The 19380-nt window shown below is 44.1% G+C and overlaps 1 protein-coding gene across 10 annotated transcripts in view; it reads right to left on the bottom strand.

Moving 5' to 3' along the window:
* Positions 1–4361: 4361 nt before the first annotated feature.
* The window catches only part of AFF2 (ALF transcription elongation factor 2), a 584792-nt gene continuing 569773 nt past the window's right edge, over positions 4362–19380 (bottom strand). For 5 of the 10 annotated variants that reach the window (XM_064277672.1, XM_064277675.1, XM_064277673.1 and 2 more), the window contains 4 exons: positions 19072–19124; positions 17439–17555; positions 13958–14148; positions 4362–8650 (listed from right to left, as the gene is read on the bottom strand). In XM_064277672.1, coding sequence (XP_064133742.1) covers positions 8529–8650; positions 13958–14148; positions 17439–17555; positions 19072–19124 — 483 coding nt within the window. In that variant the 3' untranslated portion in view covers positions 4362–8528. The remainder of the gene's footprint in view (positions 8651–13957; positions 14149–17438; positions 17556–19071; positions 19125–19380) is intronic. The other 5 variants (XM_064277676.1, XM_064277679.1, XM_064277677.1 and 2 more) reach the window with 1 other exon arrangement.

Here is a 19380-nt window from a genome sequence, read left to right as displayed (position 1 = left end):
CAACGCCACGCACAACGTGTTCTATTTGCTCAGTTATGGCTTACCACAATGATCCAGCGACATGGTGTTGGCGAGCACCCCCCACACAAAGCAGATGATGACAATTAAATTCCCATTTGTATCCCAGTTATTCAATAAATATTTTCCATGACACTTAAATATACAGTTTCTGGTTAAAATACGCATGAAAATGTCGTCTTCTTTTCAAGAACAGAAGACAGGTTATAGAGTCACATCCTCATTTACAACATGGTGGAATTATCTTTCTGGTTCTTATGTACAGGCTAATGGGAATGTTAGGAAATACTTCAAATGAGCACACAAGACTCTTGTGAATGTGCCTTTTAGATACAAAGCAAACACACACACACACACACACTGTAGCCAGGCAGCAGACACCCCTGGCAACTCCCAAGGGTATTTTGCAAATCTCAGTCAAGGTTTTAACTAGACCAACAGGTGGAGTCATTTGCTAAACTGCATTAGGTCTCAGAGGACATTTTAAAAGTGCCCCTCTGCAAAAACTACCTGCCTTTCCTGCCGTTTGTTAGCATGGGTATGGAAGAGCCCAATGAAACTGGGGTGTTTCTCTTTGGAAACCCACCAGTGTTTGCTTAGGTTTTATTTTTGGTCTACAGCCTAGTCTAATGCAGATTTACCAAAGACTCCAGAGTTCAATATTTTAATGAGAGAAAGAGAGAGAGAGGAAGAGAGAGAGGAGAGAAAAACACACCATTGCAATCAAAATATTTCTTCTGTCAACAGCAGCATCCCTCCCCCTCCCCAGGAGAATAAAAAAGGAAAAAGAGAAGGGGGGTGGGGAGGGAAAGGATGAACTTAAAGAGAATCTTGACTGAAGCATTCTGGGAGATTTCTTGAACAGAGATCTGTTGTTCATATTTCTAATGGTTGCAGCAACGTCTGAAGATGTCTGCCACTGCTAGGCCTCCGACTAAAGTTCATTGATAAATTCTGATATCAACACTGCCTGCAATCACTCCACTTGCTCTGAAATTTGGTTCAAAAGGTCAAAACACTGTTCCACAAAGTTATACAATGGGACAAATGGATTCTACAGACTCATATTTATACTGCCATGTAACAATGCAGTTAGTGTAACGGCATGGTTTCGTAATACCACATGCTTTTCCAGGTGGCATGTTTTAAATGAGGACACATATATTTTTTATTAATCTGTTATGTTTTAAAAGCATGAACAAGTACAATTCAGAAGCTCACAATTAATTCAGCTATTCATTTGTTTAGAGAGAAAAAGAACACAAGCAGGGAAGCAAAAGCCAGAGCCAGAGAAAGAACACAAGCAGGGAATAGAGAGAGAGAAACCACTAACGACAACCACCACAGCCACCGCCACCACTAGAACAGAAAAGAAGCCAATTTCTTCTTTGGAGGACCCTAAGGATATGTCACTCAACAAACCCAATGCACAAAGGGGAGAAGTTTCAGTATCTTCTGATCCCCAGACTGTTTCTGAGCACGGAGTGTCTACTGGGCTCCCTTTTGACATATTCATTTTATCTGAAGATAACACTACATCAAACAATCTTCAGAAGCGCTACCCTGATGAAAATAAGAATCAAAACAACAATTTGTAGAATTCAATAAATGTGAATTCTACACATCTGGAATTTCATCTCAGATATTTCTCTTCTGAAAATACCCAGAGAGTAGAATCATCCAGGAAGAAAATTATTTGAAAAGTTGTCTTGAGACAGAATCAATCTCATTTGCAGTATCTGTGGGTGAATATGGTTGATTAGGGAAGACGGTCTTGAAATCGAGAATGCACAGGATGATGTTAAGCACCTTCTTTAGCTCTCTATATCCACATTTTACCAGGAGGGGCCAGTCCCTGGAGAAGGACATCATGCTTGCTAAGGTAGAGGGTCTACAAAAGAGAGGAAGACCCTCAAAGAGATGGACTGACACAGTGGCTGCAACAATGGGCTCAAACATAGCAACATTTGTGAGGGTGGCGCAGGACTGGGTAGTGTTTCATCTGTTGTATGTAGGGTCGCTATGAGTTGGAACCGGCTTGATGGCACCTAACAACAACGACAACTATCCAAATAAACCAGTCTATTGCCAGGGGAACTCAGGGTCCCTATGTGAGTGTCAAGGAAACCAGATTCAGAAGTGGGTGTTTTCCAGGAAGAACAAAAGTTGCAAGAATACCACAAGTGGAGAGAAGACACCCCCTAAACCCTGATATTGTGCTAGCTCCAGAATGAATCACATAGGCTAAAGAGAGAAAGTCCAGGAAGAAAGAGCAGGACATGAATCTCCTCCAGGGCTAGCATTAAACCATGGACACAGGCTTGGCCATGCAAGAAAGCTAGGATTGTAGGGCAAGTTCTTCAGCCCTTCCAGATACAAACCTGTTATTAACCACAGAAGAGGCACAGGACCAGGAGTCCTCTGAGACTTTCTATTCTACAACCAGAATGGTTTATGATGAGGAGGTTTAATTAAAAATGGGGTGTGTGTGTGTGTGTGTGTATTTAGTGAAAACCTCATTCTCACAGAAAAATAAACTGCAGCTTAAGCTTTGTTGTTAGTGACCTTAGTTTTCTTCCTATTGGGTGGAAGAGGGAATTATTTTGGTTTGGATGATCAGTTCTGAATATTAATCACATAATCCATATAGGAGAGATTCTGGTTTAAATTCAGAGCTAGGACAGTAAGTAGATACTTTTAACTAAAAACCCATGTTAATGATTAACTTGGACCCCTAATCGCTAAAGTAAAAATCTTATGAACAACAATGGGGAAATGGAAGAATTACGGAGTTTCCATATTTTGAGAAAACAACACTTGCTAAATTTCAGATTGTGCTGTCCCCTATAGAGGCCCTAATGTTTCCCAACTACAAAAAGCCTACCATTAGAGGAAACAATAGTAAATAATTTATCCAGGTTCCACTTAAAAATTAGAAATACCACTTGGAAATAATAAAAAGAAACAACACTCACATCCGCTTATTTTAAACCAATCATCAGGGTTTTCTAAGCACTTATCATTTCTATTTTACCTGGGAGATGTGCAGATGGCCACACCACGGCCACTGATCCATCTGTCCTTTCAGCTCAAGAGGGCTTCCCACGCTTTAACCATCTCCTTCTTAAAACCCAGGCCTCCAGGGCAGCGCATGCCTTGAGGGCCTCATAAACTATCTATACACATAGAAGATTCATATAGAAAATTGATGAATAGTTTTAGTAATTGACTGTGTGTGTGTCAACGTGAAAGTGTATGTTAAACCTGAACCCTCTCTGACTGGCCGCAGCCAGTAGCGTGTCGGAGCTAGCTTGCCCGGGCTCACAAGAGCAGATCTCTTCCTAATTCCTAGTTCAGTGCTATCACAGATGGTAGCTTGAAATCAGCCATGGTGGGGAGTATTTACACCATGGAAACTGGCCCAAACCCGAAACTGGCAAATGCTACAAATCAGGCGCTTTTGTTTTCAGAGAGCTGGTTGCTAAACATTTACCAGCACACCACTGGTTGCATCCCAGGCTGAGCTCTGAACAGAGTCAAAGAAACTAGCTCCAGCCTGGGTGAGAAGGGGCAATACGGCACCAAGTCAGCCTCTTTGGGGGTTTACTTCCTGCCCAGGGACACCTCTTTCCGGCTTCATAAGAACTGCAGAGCCACAGAAGGGCATGAACTTCTGGGAAGCATCGGGCTACCCAATGCCACCCCACTGGGCTCTATTCTTAGAGACTTGGCAGCCTCATGAATGATGCAGGTCAAAAGCAAATAGGTAAAGCACCTGAAATTCTTTAAGCTCTGGATATGGCAGCTGGCTTTTCACCGCAGAGGTTGGAGAAAAGTGAGTTCCCCAGGAGAAGCAAGCTTTCCCCAGTTGAAACCATCCACTGGGGCATTCTTCAGGCGTCTCGCAGCTGGTCTGCAGGCTGCTGCTCACCAGCTCAGGCTGGTAGGCAGGTGAGCCTGGGTTTGCACTGTGTGTCCTGCCAGGAGCCTAGTAGCAGGCTTCCTTTGTTTCCCTCTTCCCTACTAAAGTCTGGTAGAAATCAAAGAGCCAACAAAATTGAGGTCACTGGCAAAAGAGTTTGAAATTTTGAATGACTTTTATTAAACACCATTAGTCTACACTGCACAGTTAATGAAACAGCAAAGCTCCAATCTGGTAGAAGAATGAAGATTGATCATGGATCTGAAAAGCAGTTCCGTGTCCCCTAACCCAACGTGAGCCCTCTAAATGATTCTTGTACCATCTCACATCGGAAGTAGAAAGAGGCAAGAACTGCAGTCTGGCCTGGAGGGCCTTCCCCACCCTCCACCCCCCCCACCCTCACCCCACCCACGGCCCTCCCCACAATGCAATTTTCTTTTAGTTGATAGATTACAGAGAACAATGTGATGCTCTTGGTAAAGAGGGCTTCCAGATTTGTGAGGAGAAGAATGGAAAGGGAATTAATGCTTTTTCTTTTCCGGAAAATATCCGATGAGAGGATGAATGTCTGAGATCAGCCTCTGATTAGCCTCCTGCCAGGGTGAATGCTGATTATCAATACACAGATGCCATTTCCGTTGCTGGAGTTTGCTAACACCAAAGTGAAAATGAATCAGAGTTTAATTATGAGAATAAGGCTGTGCAAGTGGAAATGAGAAACAACAATAACAACAACGACGACAACGAATTTAGTCTGCCAGCCGAGTGACAGAGCACTGACAACTGGCCCAACATCTTCCCCCCCAGAATTGAATTTGGGGGCACTGAATCGACCCATTCATTTGTTATTGTGTAGCTGTGTCCTCTTGCTACACGTTTTCTCAATGGGGATAACGATGCTTCTCTAAGCAAGCAGGTCACTGCCTTACTGAGTAGTCCTACCCAGTGATCCAGTTTGGTTCTCCCACCTGCCAACTCAGGCAGATGAACTTGATCATGTCTGTTGAGAAGTACGTGGGGTTTCACCCTCAAAGCTAAATCAATCCTGCCTTCAAAAATGCTTTCCAACTTCAAACTCCAACTTCAAACTCTGGGATGCAAATTTGGTAAAACAAAACCAGAATTAGAAAGCTTCTGGAAAGAACTATGGAATAAGTATCTTTCCAACGCAGACTGAATCCAAGGCGCTTAGTGATATCATATCCAAATAACAATCCATCCATTTGCAAACTCAACAAAACACACTTTAGCCAATGGTTTCTAATTCAGCAACTTGCTTATGAAGATTTGGATCTTTTTATTTCATTACATGGAGAAAAGGCATCCCAACCTCAAGTCTTTCAAAAGTAGCAGCAGCTAATCTGCCTTTCCAATTATGTTATCCAAATATAAAGCTACTAGTATTTTCCCAATGAGATTATTAAGTAATTAACAGTCTACAGGCTGGCTAACAACATGCTTACGGCTAAATTCTACCCTGAGGACCACACTAGTAAACTCTTTTCAAATTAATTCTACCTACCAAACTCAGACAGTAAAATGACAAAACCACTAAAAAACCCAAAGGGAATTAAAAATACAAAGCCAAGCCAACATCATAACACAAACTTGTCAAACTCTCTGCGGTTGGAGCTTGGGTGATAAATGAAGGCATAGTGGTGGCCCTCCCTGGGCCACGCTGCAGGGCTGACATCTTTCCGTGTTCTTGCTTCGGTGATGCTGCCCATTACTCTGCCCCTTACCCTACTAAAAAAAAAAACTGCCTATGCTTATTTCCACGTGTCTCACCAAGCCTCCATCAAGGTCTGGGGAGGGGCGAAGGGACTTACTCCAGAGGCAGGATCTGGCCCTGCCCTCCACATGTGTCATATCCCTCCCACAAACTGGTACACTGACGAGATTTACTTGACAAAATACCTCCATCCCTCGAAGAGCTGCATATCTATGACATGCATCACCATTTACAATGTGACGAATAGAGTGCCTGGAAAGCAGCAACAATCCTTCATCACGAACCCGAAAGACATCTCCACCTCAGGGAGAGGACGCTAATTCATCCTCCATATTTAATTGGTTTCTAAGCTGCTTTTAAAGTGGGTCTACCAAATAATCAGCTGGTGATCCTGAGCTCAACTGTCAGATTTGATTATCCTCCTGCTGACTGGGCACACACCTTACACTCAGCCACCAGGGGTGACATTGGGCAGCAGTGTGACTTGCTGCCTCCCTGTTGTATGTAAAGTAGGTGTAACAACTCGCTGAAACTAAACTAGAGCTACAAGTCTTTTATCCACAAGGTAATACGCTTGTTTCCCAGGGAAACTGCTCTTAGCACTCTAATGTCTAGTTTCTGGAGATTGAATTTCAAGAAGATTCTACTCCTAAATCCATGATAGTCTAGGATCCTGGTCTAGGTTGGACTTACAAGTTAGGCCAGTGGGCTTCAATATACAGAAGCCAGGGACTCGACCTGAAAAGCCGTGGAAAACAGAGAATTTGAGTCACTGCAAAGCGATCAGCTTAATTTTGATATGTGACACCCACCGATGTGGAATAAACGACTTGGGTGTTAATAGTCTTTCATATTATTGTTTTCCTCACTTAAGAGGCTCAGACAGGATTCTCTTGGATTTAAGTTCTGTGTTTGCATGTGTGTGCATGTGAGTGTTGTTGTCGAGGTTGCAAAAGTAAAGCTCAACCACAGTGGGAGCCTAAAAAGTGCTGGGTTCAGCTGCTGGGATGGTCCCATCAGCCATCCCAACAACATGGCTTCGGCCATTGGAATATGACTTCTACAACAAAGGGTCTTAAGCTCAAAGACGGCAAGAGTAGAGCTCAAGTCTGGCTCTTTTGCAGTTGGGGCACTATCTAACCTTGACAACGAGAGTGCAAGGTGACCACTTGCTGTTCCTATCGCAGACCTGCATGACTTGCTTTAAAAATCATACAAGTTTGCATCTTTCATGTGCATGTATCTATTATTTATCTGGTCATAACTCAGTGAACAGAATTCAAGAACTCAGCAGATTAAGGGCTATGTGGAATTATACACTAGCAGGTAATTACAATTAACTGACATCAGGATAGTGTTTACTGCACGTGGGGGATTCTTCTGGTGAGCTGGAACACCAAAGATGGTATTTACATTGTGATGTTTAGGGACATCGAATGAAGGTAGAGGGTCATAAGGGGTGGAAATAGTCACAACTGATGGGGAAATGTCTCCAAATTAGGTGAACTGTTCACAATCTTCAGGGCTTTCTGAAAGCACCCCAGGGCGAAGCACAACCCCAAGATTCATTTTTTTAAAAAAGGCTAGCTACTACTTAAAGAGTTTAGAGTTTTCTTTGGAATTTTCATGGAATCGTTTCATGCTAATAGAGACTTTAATAGAATCAGTGATTGTATTTCAGTCAAAAACTAATGATCCAAAAAAAAAAAAAAGAAAAGGTAAAGGAAAGAAAAAAGAAACCCTTGTAAAAAATAGGAAATCTGAACAAAAATTGGGGAAGTCTAGATTTTAAAGCTACTAAGAAACAAATTGTATACTATTATTTCTAGGTAGTGATAACCTGACTTTTGTTTCCATAGATTTGAGCAAAATAAAATGAATAAATCCTATTCATTGTGGACCCACCCACTGACTACAAAGAAGGCAGAGGTGTGAATTCCTTATTGGGCATTTTCCAGACCTCTCCTCTCTTCCATCTCTAAGACTAGAGTGTAGCATTTTGGCTACTAGGGTGAGCATCCACCCAAATGCTCCTCAAAAGGAGAGCTTTGCACAAAGAGAATCCCAGGTGAGGATTTACGCTTCAAATCATGGAATTCAAAACTGTATATGCCAGCTGTTGCCTTAGAGTTGTCAAAATCAATGGTGTCAGTCTTTCTCATCATTAAAATTTAAAAAACGGGCAGTCAGGAAGGAATGGTAACAAAGGAGGCCTTGGTTGCATGGCATAGCATCTTTTTAAGAGTGGCATTGCTATGCTCATTTACTTTCTTAACACCCTTGATTTTATGATGTTGCTACAACATCTAGCCACTGGGTTTTGACAATGGAAATTCTCACCTGAAGATTGAGTCTGTGGGAAGTGCAAAAGTTTAACAACGAATTCTGAAATACGTTCTTCTCTGGACATAAAGGTATAGTTTGGGGACAAGCTTTGGCTAAAATTTGAATCTTTGCAGGTCCTTTGTGTCTAAGATCTCACAGATGTGTAAGACATCTTATTTCATTTCTCAGGAATTTGTTATCATCATAAGTGTTTTCCATTCTTTGTTTTGGGTAGTGTGGACTTCAAACTATACCGTAGGGACTGTGTCATTCCATAAAGCACAAAAAGATGGTGGGATCTGAAGAATGCATATAAAATACTGAAAAATGACTAGGTTATAAAACATACACTGCTCTCAAGTTGTAGTGTCCACATACAATGACTTCTGTTTTTCACAGATATCAAAAGAAGCATAAAAATAAACATAATTAAAGAGAACTTTCCCAAATGAGTGGAGTTCCACCAGCAACCGTCGGGGCACTGGTAGAGGTAGAGTGATGGGTGGTGATGCGAGAGATGGGGAGTACCCACTACAACAAGTGGGCATCGATGCGCAGCCAACACAGTCCCTGGCGAACGTAGCGAACAAGATTGGTCATGCTGCTGTGCTGGGTCAGAGGCCCCATCAACGTGTCCAGGTCGCCAAAGAATTCTGAAAATCAGAGCAGACCTCGGTCAGGCCTTTGAATGAGATCACAGAAATATGCTCCAGATTGCCAAGTGGCCTTCGGGAAACCCCACAACCACGTGGGCACTGGGAAAATTATTCATTTGCTCATTCGTTCATTCATTCATTCATTCACTCATTCAACAAACATTTGTAGAGTTGCCTACTAGGGGACCAAAATTCCGTATGCATATCAAGTACTGTTATTTTAATCTACGTTTAGCTGCCAAAACTCAACAGCATGAAAAATACTCGTAGGTATTATTGTGATTAATAAAACACAAATTCATTTAAATCTGTTACTTAAATCATAGTGGGTTTTTGTTTTTTTTAAATTCTTTTATCAGTGTATATTTTCTCAGCAGACTCCAAAAGTACATTATAATCCTGTGGAGGTTTATGATATGTGTGTATAAATAAATATTTATGTGTGTATAAATGGGTGTTGTTGTTGTTGTTGTTAGGTGCCATCAGGTCAGTTCCAACTCAGAATGACCCTGTGCACAACGGAACAGAACACTGTCTGGTCCTGTGTCAACCTTACAATCGCTGCTTTGTTTGAGCCCACTGTTGCAGCCACTGTGTCAATCTATTTCGTTGAGGGTCTTCTTTTTCGCTGACCCCTCTACTTTACTAAGCATGATATCCTTCTCCAGGGACCGGTCTCCCCTAATACTATGTCCAAAGTACTTGAGATGAAGTCTTGCCATGCCATCCTCCCTTCTACGGAGCGTTCCGGCCATACTTCTTCCAAGACAGATTTGTTCATTCTTCTGACAGTCCATGTATATTCAGTATTCTTCATCAACACCATAATTCAAAGGCATCAATTCTTCTTCAGTCTTCCTTATTAGTTGTCCTGGTTTCTCATGCATATCAGGTGATTGAAAACATCATGGCTTGGGTCAGGCGCACCTTAGTCCTCAAAGTGACATCTTGGCTTTTTAACACCTTAAAGAGGTCTTTTGTAGCAGACTTGCCCAATGCAATATCGTCGTTTGATTTCTTGACTGCTGCTTCCATAGGTGTTGATTGTGGATCCAAGTAAAACGAAATCCTTGACAACTTCGATATTTTCTCCATTTATCATGATGCTGCTTAGTGGTCCACTTGGGAGGATTTTTGGTTTCTTTATGTTAAGGTGTAATCCATACTGAAGGTTGTAGTCTTTGATCTTCATTAGTAAGTGCTTCAAGTCCTCTTCTTGTTCAGTATAAATAGATAAGTATGTATAAATAAATATATATGTGTATATATAAAGCTGTTTGTCATTCTATGTGTTACTGGATTGAAAATATTCTCTTTTCCTTTTGAGTAATGAACTGAGTTTATCTATTTTTCTTGGTATGATGTAGACAAAGCCAGTGAACCTGGACAGCAGCATCCTGGTTCAAATAAACATCTAGGAGAAATTTGATTTGGTAAGCTTTTATTACCAATTACATTAGGGACAGAGGATGACCTGTAAGTACCTGCCCCATAACCACTTCCCCTGCTCCCCACGACACGGATGGTAAGAATGTCCGGATGGGGAAGGGGCAGTGCTCAGGCTACCCTACTAACCAATGTGCTTGGATTTTTAAAGTGTCCGCTTTCTGGGGGAGGGCGTGTGAATATGTGGGAAAAACTAAGGGACATCTAAAAACTAGCTGGGTGCCCCATTTTCACACTTGAATGGATTTGTTTGGCATCATGTTGACCTTGGATTCAACTTGACTCCAGTCAAGGGCTCTCTGGCATCCTCTTTATTTGCTTCCGATGGAGGAGGCCACCTCAGCCATGAGGAAATCACGCCTGTGCTGGCTGGGGGTGAAGAAGCCGGGTGGGGGAAACTGGAGGCTGTCCTGCAGTGGTGAGGATGCTCTTCTGCCTTGGAAAGCAATTTCCACGCCCGGGTTACATGTGCTTGATTGCTCAGTAGATAGTATTTCATTAAACACTGCATTTATTCTCATGTTATGTATAAAATATGGGTCTGTTCTCTAGGTATCAACTTCATTTGATTATGGGATACTTTTTAATCCGTACTATGCAATAAAAATAATTTCTGCTGATAAAGGAGTAAACTGTTTTTGGCATCTAATATATTTTCTTATGCAATACAATATGAGGGAAAATGTTAAAGGGCCTAGTCATTCTTGAATGAATGGAAGCCTTACTTGAGCCAGGATGTCCCCTGAGTATTCTGTACAAAGCTCTCTGCAGCATTCTCAACTAGATACCCAGGTCACCATCTTAATAATAGTTTCAAGTGAGCAGTGTAAGCAGCTGGGGAGGTAGAGTATGGGGCTTCTACATCAAAGACCAGAGGGCATCATCAGCCTGACTGGCCCATTTCGAGCACCAGAACCTTCTGCAATATGCCATCTGCGGCTCTGTAGGTGGGCAGGCATGGGGGGGCGGTGCAGGGGCTACCACTGCGGGGGCTAACCTCACCCATCTTCAAGGCATAATGGAGTGGGAAAGGTTCAGGTACAAGGTTGTCTCCAGTAGAAGGCAGAGTGCCAATCAGAAAGGAAGCTTCTAGTTGTCCATTTCTATATGGACAAGACAGATGTGGAGAAAATCCCCAAATCTAAGCAGATCAGAAAGGACAGGCATGTGAAACTCAAGGCTGCACCCAGAAGATTCCAAGCTAGGTCCTCTCCCCAGTGCAGAGAAAAGCCCAATGACAGCATTAGCAGGACATATTTTCTCCCCTCTGGTGGAATGCCAGAGTTGTTTTGATTCAATATTCAATATTGACACACTGTGCTAATGACAAGATTAGCGCCATCTCATCCTAACATCGGCACAGCCACCACATTGCTCTTGAAAATTCTGCAGCTAATTTAGAAAGAATGACTTGAACAGATTTTGAAAATGGATGCAATTATGAAAGAAATCCACAAATATTGAACTGCCCTCCAGTTACCAACAAAATATAAAGTAGCAAAGGGTAGAGGCAGACAAGCTTGGCAAGTCTTAAGATGCTTTCTTTGTGTCTTCACTTGAAATTCCAGAACCCTTGGATGGGCCTGGTTCTCTGCGCCTATTTTCTCTGGATTTCCAGAAACCTAGAAAAGTAGACAAGTTAAGACTTGCCCATTACTCAGGTAACCAACGGCATAATCTCACTGAATGTTCCTGAGGACCCATTATCAACCTTACTCTCCAGATGGGAAATGTAGCCTAATGGTTAAGAGTTCAGATTCTGGAATCAGATCTAGATTCAATTCCTGTTTCCAACATCAAGAGCTATGATATTGTAGGTGAGTTTCCTAACCTTCACTGAGCCTCTTGTTTCCTCATCTATAAAATAGGGATAAATGAGACAATAAACGATAAAGGAAACAGTGCAGTGCCTGGCGTATGGCTGGTGTTTCAAAGCGCTGTCTACGATTACTGAAATTGCCGCACAAACAGATGTAACCAATACACACAAATAACCTCAGAAGTCAGGTAACTTTATAGCTGGATTGAGAGTCAAAGTCTCAAAGTATGGAAAGTGCTTTGATAGCACCGAATCCTTGAGTTATATAACCAGTTAACCATTTGTTGTCGAGCCACCCTGGACTCCTGGTGACCCCACGTGTGTCAGAGTAGAACTGTGCTCCACAGGGTTTTCAATGGCTGAGTTTTTGGAAGTAGATTGCCAGGTCTTTCCTCTGATGTACCTCTGGGTGGACTCGAACCTCCAACCTTTCAGTTAGCAGCCGAGTGCCTTAATCATTTATACCACCCAGGAACTCCTGAGTTATATAAAGATATATAATAATATGGGGGTGAGGACAGAGAACAAACATTTGTAGGGTTTCTACCTTGCACCCAATATTTTATGCTAGGTGCTTTCCGTGTATTATTTCATTCAACCCATCTCTATAATTTTTCTGGGTAGGTTTCATATCATCATTACATCCACTATACAGATCGGAGGGAGCTAGGAGGTGGCTCAGAGAGTTTAAGTAACTTGCTTAAGATCGCCCTGCTAGTGCATGACCCAGGAAGGGTTTGAACTTAAATGATCAGGCTTCAAAATCTGTGCTCTTCCTTCCCCATTTGGACTGTTCCCCCGCATGGTCAGCAGTAAAATTTTTCATGTGTGAAAGGCCTGTGCTGGGTAGCAAGGAGGAGGGCTGGTAAGACTGTGCCCCATTCCATAATCAGGCCTGGGAGAGAACCCCTGGATCACAAAGTGGCAGCTTTGAGGAGAGAAGGGAAAGAGGCTGAGGCCCTGGGGCCTGAGTGGGAAGGACAGGAGAGCTGCCTGGGCTTCGAGGACTCCAGAGCTTGGAGATGAACTGGGCCAGGAGGCTCTGGAAGGCCCCCTTGAACAAACTCATGGGAATGTCCACCTTCATCTACAGGGCCTGCAGCCCCAACCTGATTCCTGGAAAGCCTATGACTTCTTAGGATCTGACACCTGCCCTATAGTCCCTGGACTGTAAAGGATGCTAATGCTTCCCTGTCCCTGGCCAGGCATTTCCACTGCTCTTAACTGCTGGGGTCACCTCTTTGTAGTTTGATGCTGAAAGGCCTACATTTGCCCCAGCCTTGAATGAAGTGGGGTAGCCTGTGACCTGTGAGCCAGGATTAGCCATGCCAAATGAATGGCCAGGGCAAAAGTACGGTTTATCTCTCTGCCCACCTTCCTTGGGACAGTGAGGCTTCCTTGTGAGCCTAAGTGGCAGCTAGGGCCACAGATGGTGACATGAGTCACTCAAGACCCCAGACTCACTGTCTGGGGAAGCAGGGCCCTCTCTGCGTTTCTTCTGTAGTAAACTTCGCATGCTGCCATGAACAGGGCCCTAATCCTTTATCCCAGCTGTCAGAGTGAGAAATACTAGCTGAGCTTTGGCCCTTGCTTCCTGATGCAAGCCACACCATCATGTACTCACTGGAGCTGATTATTATAGTGAAGATAGAGGCCTGGTTCAACCTCAGTTCTCAAAATAAATAAAGTTGGTAACAAAAGCTAACAAGATCTTAATTAATTTACAAATCCTTCTTCGTTCCTTTGCCTCTGTTTCTCAGTGTTGATCTTCATCTTTGAGTGGAATTCTGAAATAGTTGTCTACCAATACATCACCAGTCAGATTAGCTTGAGCTCTACAGGAGAACAAAATCCCAGCTCTTTCACTCTCTCAGCAAAAATGGGTCACTGTGTCAGCCCAGAACTAACCCCCTCTTCTCTCATCTAAGCCTGGCAATCAGAGAGACAGAAAGACAAGGCCACCATCAAAAGTCAAGTTCCTCAAAACACAACTGACTCCATCGTGGTCTGAGAGCGATGGGTAGAGTGGGTGAGCATACCTTTGTTTTCTCTTGTCAGTTTGTCGGCCATGTCCCAGTGTTCATAGCCTCTTAACACGTTGCTAGTGATGTTGACGTGGCTGGCAGCCATGTGGTGAATACGCTGGGGAATGGTGACTGGGCCGTTGTTACAGTTTCCCATTGTGTTGATGGGAGAGACATTGTTGAGAGACACCGGGGAAGGAGTGTTCCTGGGGAATGGAAAGAGATGGGCCTTGTTAGACTGGCAGGGAAGAGTGACGGCTGGGCTCTAGGCCTCCCTCGTCATACTGCTGGGATCTCAGTAGAATACATTTGCCAGAATAAGGGTTAGCATGGTGCACATACATGAAGCCCTAGTGGAGTGAGGCTTGTTCCCATATTCCACCAACTCTTCTTGAAGGGGGACATCCTAGAGCTTCTGTCAACACAACAGCTTTCTCCAGAGGCCCCAGAGAGAGCTGATTACCACCCCATACCTGCCTCATCTGACCAACTACACAGAGCTCTAGTGCCGAGCTGTGAAGTGAGACCCCCTTCTCTTCTCCTTGGAAGAAAGGCCTGGTGATCTACTTTCAAATAACCAGCAATTGAAAACCCTATGGAGCACAGTTCTACTCTGACACACATGGGGTCACCATGAGTCGGAGTTGACTCGCCAGCGACAACCATCAACGGATCCAAGCACACTGATGCTTTTGTTGGAAATACCAGCACGACTTTGGTGACTCTTTCTCTGGTATGAATTCTGCCCCAAAATGCAGCTCTTACTTTAAATATCTAGAACAAATGTTGCAGTGTTTCAGAGAAAGAAACAGCTCAGAACTAGCTCTACCTGCTACCAGAGTGGCAACTGGAAGTTAGAAAACACTAGATGTGCAATCTTGGTCTATTATCAATGTATTTTGTGGAAACCACAATGACAGTGTGCTCCAAATGCAGTCACTACAATCAGCAAAGTCCCCAAGGAGCAGTATTAGGGAAGCTGGAACAAGTAGGATTCAGAATCTCTCTTTAGGATTCTGTCAGACACGCTGCAGAGATGGATGGTTAACTGTACTCTGGTTTATCAAGAGAAGCCTTCAGACTTCCGGCTTCAGGCAGTACTAATGTTTGGACATAGATTTCCGTTTCCTCCTTTAGCCTCAGCAACAAGGAGTCACCTGCTGGCTGCACATAGCATGGAGGTCATCTTTCCTCCAGAGCCTGGGCTTAGGTCAGCCTGCTGCAGACTGGCCCAGGGACAGTCTTGAAAGCACGGGTGGCTTCCTGTGCATGTGGGCAAGGTCTTTGTGTCCCTTGGCCTCACTGTCTTTCTTCAGTCACACTCTGAATGACTGCCCAGGGAAACACACCACTTTATGATGAGGGAGTAAAAGAGATGGGGGAAAGCTACGTTTGAGACTCTGTGAGCCTGCACGTTTGAAGGAACCTTCTCCTCACTCCTCCAAACATACTGCAGAACATTACCATGGGACCTGGCTCACTGCCCGCTCTCCCAGTTGCTGTTGTCGGCAACTCTAGGGTTCAGGTGTGGCTGTGTTCCTCAGACCCTGCTCACCGTAGGCAGTGCACATATGATTCCGGGGAGCTGCAATCACAACGTACTGGAACGCCGAATGATGCTGCCTAGATCTGGGTACAATTACAAATGATATGCTCTCCCTACAAGTCACACGGTAGACCTACATTCACAGGAGAGATTTGGCCCATTTCTGCAAACAGAGTCAATCTTCTGAAATCTTCTACTATCTTCTGGTCTGAGGGGGAAATTAGATCTGTGCTCAGACTCGGCTGCATGCCCCTCACTCCTGCTCTGCACTTGTCTGGTGCGTGAGGGTGTGAAGGTGTGCCTCCTGTAGCCTGAGATATTGCATTATTTATTGCTGGAATGATTTCTTCTCAAGGCAGTGGTGGGGTGGGGAGATGTCCAAGCTAAGGAGCCCAGGCACAGAAGGGTTAGTTAATGACAAAACAGCAGTGAATGCTGGATTTTTTGTTGTTGTTGTGGCCTGTGACAAATGCTATTTTCTAGTCTTTTCCCCTAGTGGTGGTCATGGGCTCTTAAATGTCAATGGCAAGAAAGGAATACGTTCTCCTTTGTAATCTCTAGAGAGAACTACCAAGAAGTCAAGTGCCACTCGTGTTGAAAGCAGGACTGTGGGGTGCTGTGAAAGAAGTACTGGGATTCTAGAAGCCCTGGTTCCATCCCTTCCCCTCACTGGGCCTGACTTTCCTCTACTAAAAGAAAAGGTTGGATTCAATGATTTCCGATCATGTCCAGAAGTCACAAGGGAAAACGAATTACCTCTATTTACCTTTTATATCTTGAAAATCTCTATTGAGGGGCTATAGTGAAATCCATTTTCCTTTGCTTCCAGCCTCACTCCTGCTATTCCCTTCTTTCTTCTTCCCTTCCCTTCTCTAACCTTCCCCATCCTATCCCATCTCTTTCCTCCCTGCCATCTTTCCTCCCCTCTCTCTTTCTTTTCTACAATCAGTAGTGGAGGCCAGACTTTGGGAGAGCTTGGGCATGGGTTTGCTTGGGTCACTACCTTTCTCACTATAAGCAGTGTATGTAGTGCAAATGGCTTGTGCATGACTACTAACATAAAGGTTGGTGGTTTGAACCTACCCAGTGGTGCCACAGAACAAAGGCCTGGCAGTCTGCTTCCATAAAGATTACAGCCAACAGAACCCTATGGAGCTGTTCTATTCTGTAACACGTGGGGTTGCCGTAAGTCAGAATCGACTCCACGACAACAGGTTTGGTTTTGGTTATCTATCTCCATCCTATTGGTTTTGTTTCTCTGGAAAACCTAATACGTCTAAACTCAAACCAAACCCATTGCTGTCGAGTCATTTCTGATTTCTAACTCATAGCGACCCTTTAGGATGGAGTAGAACTGCGCCAAAGGGTTTCCAAGGCTGTAATCTTTATGGAAGCCAACTGCCATATCTTTCTCCTGAGGAGTGGCTGGTGGGTTCAAAACGCAGACCTTTTAGTTAGCAGCTGAACACTTAATCACTGCTCCACCAGGGCTCCTTCTAATACATCTAAGTACCTACATAATGCCTCGCTCTTGCCTCTTGGTTCAGAAAGCCCAAAATACTTACTACATAGCCCCTTACAGTTTGCTGATTTCTACTCTAAAGCGAGCTGACTTCTTCTTCCAACTGCTTCTTAGCCAGGCCCGCTTCTTCACCCCACCCCCGCTGATGCTGGTTCCTGAAGCTCTGCCCCAGCTCTCTGCTGCTCTTTCAGTACACTCTCCTGCAGAGCCCTCAGCCATGGTGAGGGCCACCACGGCTGCCTCTGTGCCACTGACTTCCAATGGCCAGCCAGCTGAGGAGGGGATGCAGCTCCTGGGAGGCACCGTGAGAGGCCCTGTGTGGGGCCAGCCACCCTCATCCCTGGGGGCACTGAGCCAGAAGACTTCCCTGACCACCCTGGGAGATGGAGTCCTCTTTCTCTGGGGCTGCCAGGGCACTGAGTTCCTACCTGTCTCCTCCACTGGGCTGCGTGCTTCTGGCGTTCAGGGACTGCGTCTTATTCAGCTCGGAGTCCCCAGCACCTCGTCGGGGGCCTGGCGCGGAGGAGAGGCGCCAGAAGTGTTTCCTGAATGAACGGGATGTAACCCCGAGGAGACTGTTTTGAGTTGCCTCATTCAAAAGCTCTATGACCTACCAAAGGGAGTAGGCTTTCTTCACACAGAAGCTGCTTTAAAAATCAGTACGGAGGTTTTTAATGTGACTTCACAAGCTTTCAGACGTGTTTGAGTTCTTTTGTTTCAGAGTTAAAAAAGACACAAACTTCCCTCAAGCCTTTAATGGGTGCTTACCTGGCCTTGGCTTTCCTTTACACTGTGCTCAGAGAAAATAGCTTTCTCGGGGCCTTTCAATGGTTATTTTTATTTTCTGAACTTTCCAAGAGAATCACTCTTTCCCTTTTGTTCATCAATATAAGAGTAAGACCCAGTTCAACAATTTAAGCGGTGCTTCCTTTCAATACAAGAGTTGAGTTAATACGCCAGTTTTTAACGGCCCTGTTCCCGCACTCTGAATGTTTTTATGATCCCAAAGCAGGGTCCGTTGTCCCACCGCTTCTGGAGTGTTATTTGTAGAAGTTTATAAAGTGGCAATGGCGACTGTTTCACTCTTGAAGAAAGTGTTTGGATCAGCGATGCAAGGATTTTGAAATGATGACACATTGAAAAAGCAGCTCAGAGTTAGAAAACAGGCTCTTTTTGAAAGGCTATTTCCACCGTCATCCTGCTTCCCTTCCCTCTTCCTGTGGGGAGTGGGCCTGGGTTGGCAGGGCTGTATTGGAGTCATTGGGGTGGGGAGGGGGACGGATACTCAACAAGGTGAGCAAAGGCACATAGGCAGCTTTTGGCGGAGACAGAACTGGGGTTCAAATCCTCCTTGCAAGAGAGCCATCTATTCAGATGGGCCTCAGAGCACATTGGATCCAGCTTTTTCCCACTAAAAAAAAAAAAAAAAAGCCAGGGAAACCAACCCACAGAGAGGAAGGGGCCCTCTTCGCTGCCCCTGTGTGCTGAGGGCGGCCTCAGGACTAGGTCACCGGGCTTCCTGACTCCCACACTATGACTGCTAGGCCCTTCCTAGCTCCCCAAGCACAGAGCCACATCAGAGTAGATGCTTTTATATTTTAGGTCAGGCTATTTTAGTATTAATATAAAAAATCATGGTGAAGGCTCAGATAATTGGCTGACTAAGTGCTTTCACATCTTCAGAACTATTATGCCTTAGGTTTTATTAAACAGCACTTACCATATATCAATGAATATTTCATTGGTCTTTCATTATACCGAGTGAATCATTGAAAACTCAGTGCAGTGGAGGTTAACTTGACTCGGCCTCCCTCAAATGGCATGGTGCTTGCCATCTCATTAACAGATCTTTTCATGGCCATAATTTGGCTTAAAGATCAAATAGTTGAAGAATTTGTTATCACATCATTTTTTAACTTTTCTGTCTGGCCATGAGCTGAAACCTGCCTGGAATTTTGCATGCACAAAAGATGACCTTCACTCCTGAGTTATCAATGCAAATATTTGTGGTTCATTCAGTTACTCATTTTCATGAAAAAGCAATTTTCATAAGATACTTACTTTCCATTGCCTACCCATGGAGATGGTATCTGAGCGACTTTTGAAGCATTTTGCTAAAAGAGAGAGAGAGAGAGGGAAATAAGGACATCTATTTTGCGTTTTATTAATTCAGAAACAGATGGAAGTGTGATTTCGAGCACATTAATATTGATTGCAGCATTTCGGGAGGCCTCCTGTTCCGTCCGCAGCGCTGGGATTGATGTGTGCGTCAGCACGCCCCGACGCACACTTGAGGAAAATAGCTGGTTAGGATAATGAGTGGGCTCCAATCAGGACCATGAAAGTCACTTGATGAAAGATCTTATCTAG

The sequence above is a fragment of the Loxodonta africana genome, chromosome X (assembly GCF_030014295.1).
Source record: "Loxodonta africana isolate mLoxAfr1 chromosome X, mLoxAfr1.hap2, whole genome shotgun sequence".
Lineage (NCBI taxonomy): Eukaryota > Metazoa > Chordata > Mammalia > Proboscidea > Elephantidae > Loxodonta > Loxodonta africana.
Note: the sequence above shows the minus strand (reverse complement) of the source record. Positions and strands in the feature narration are given on the sequence as shown.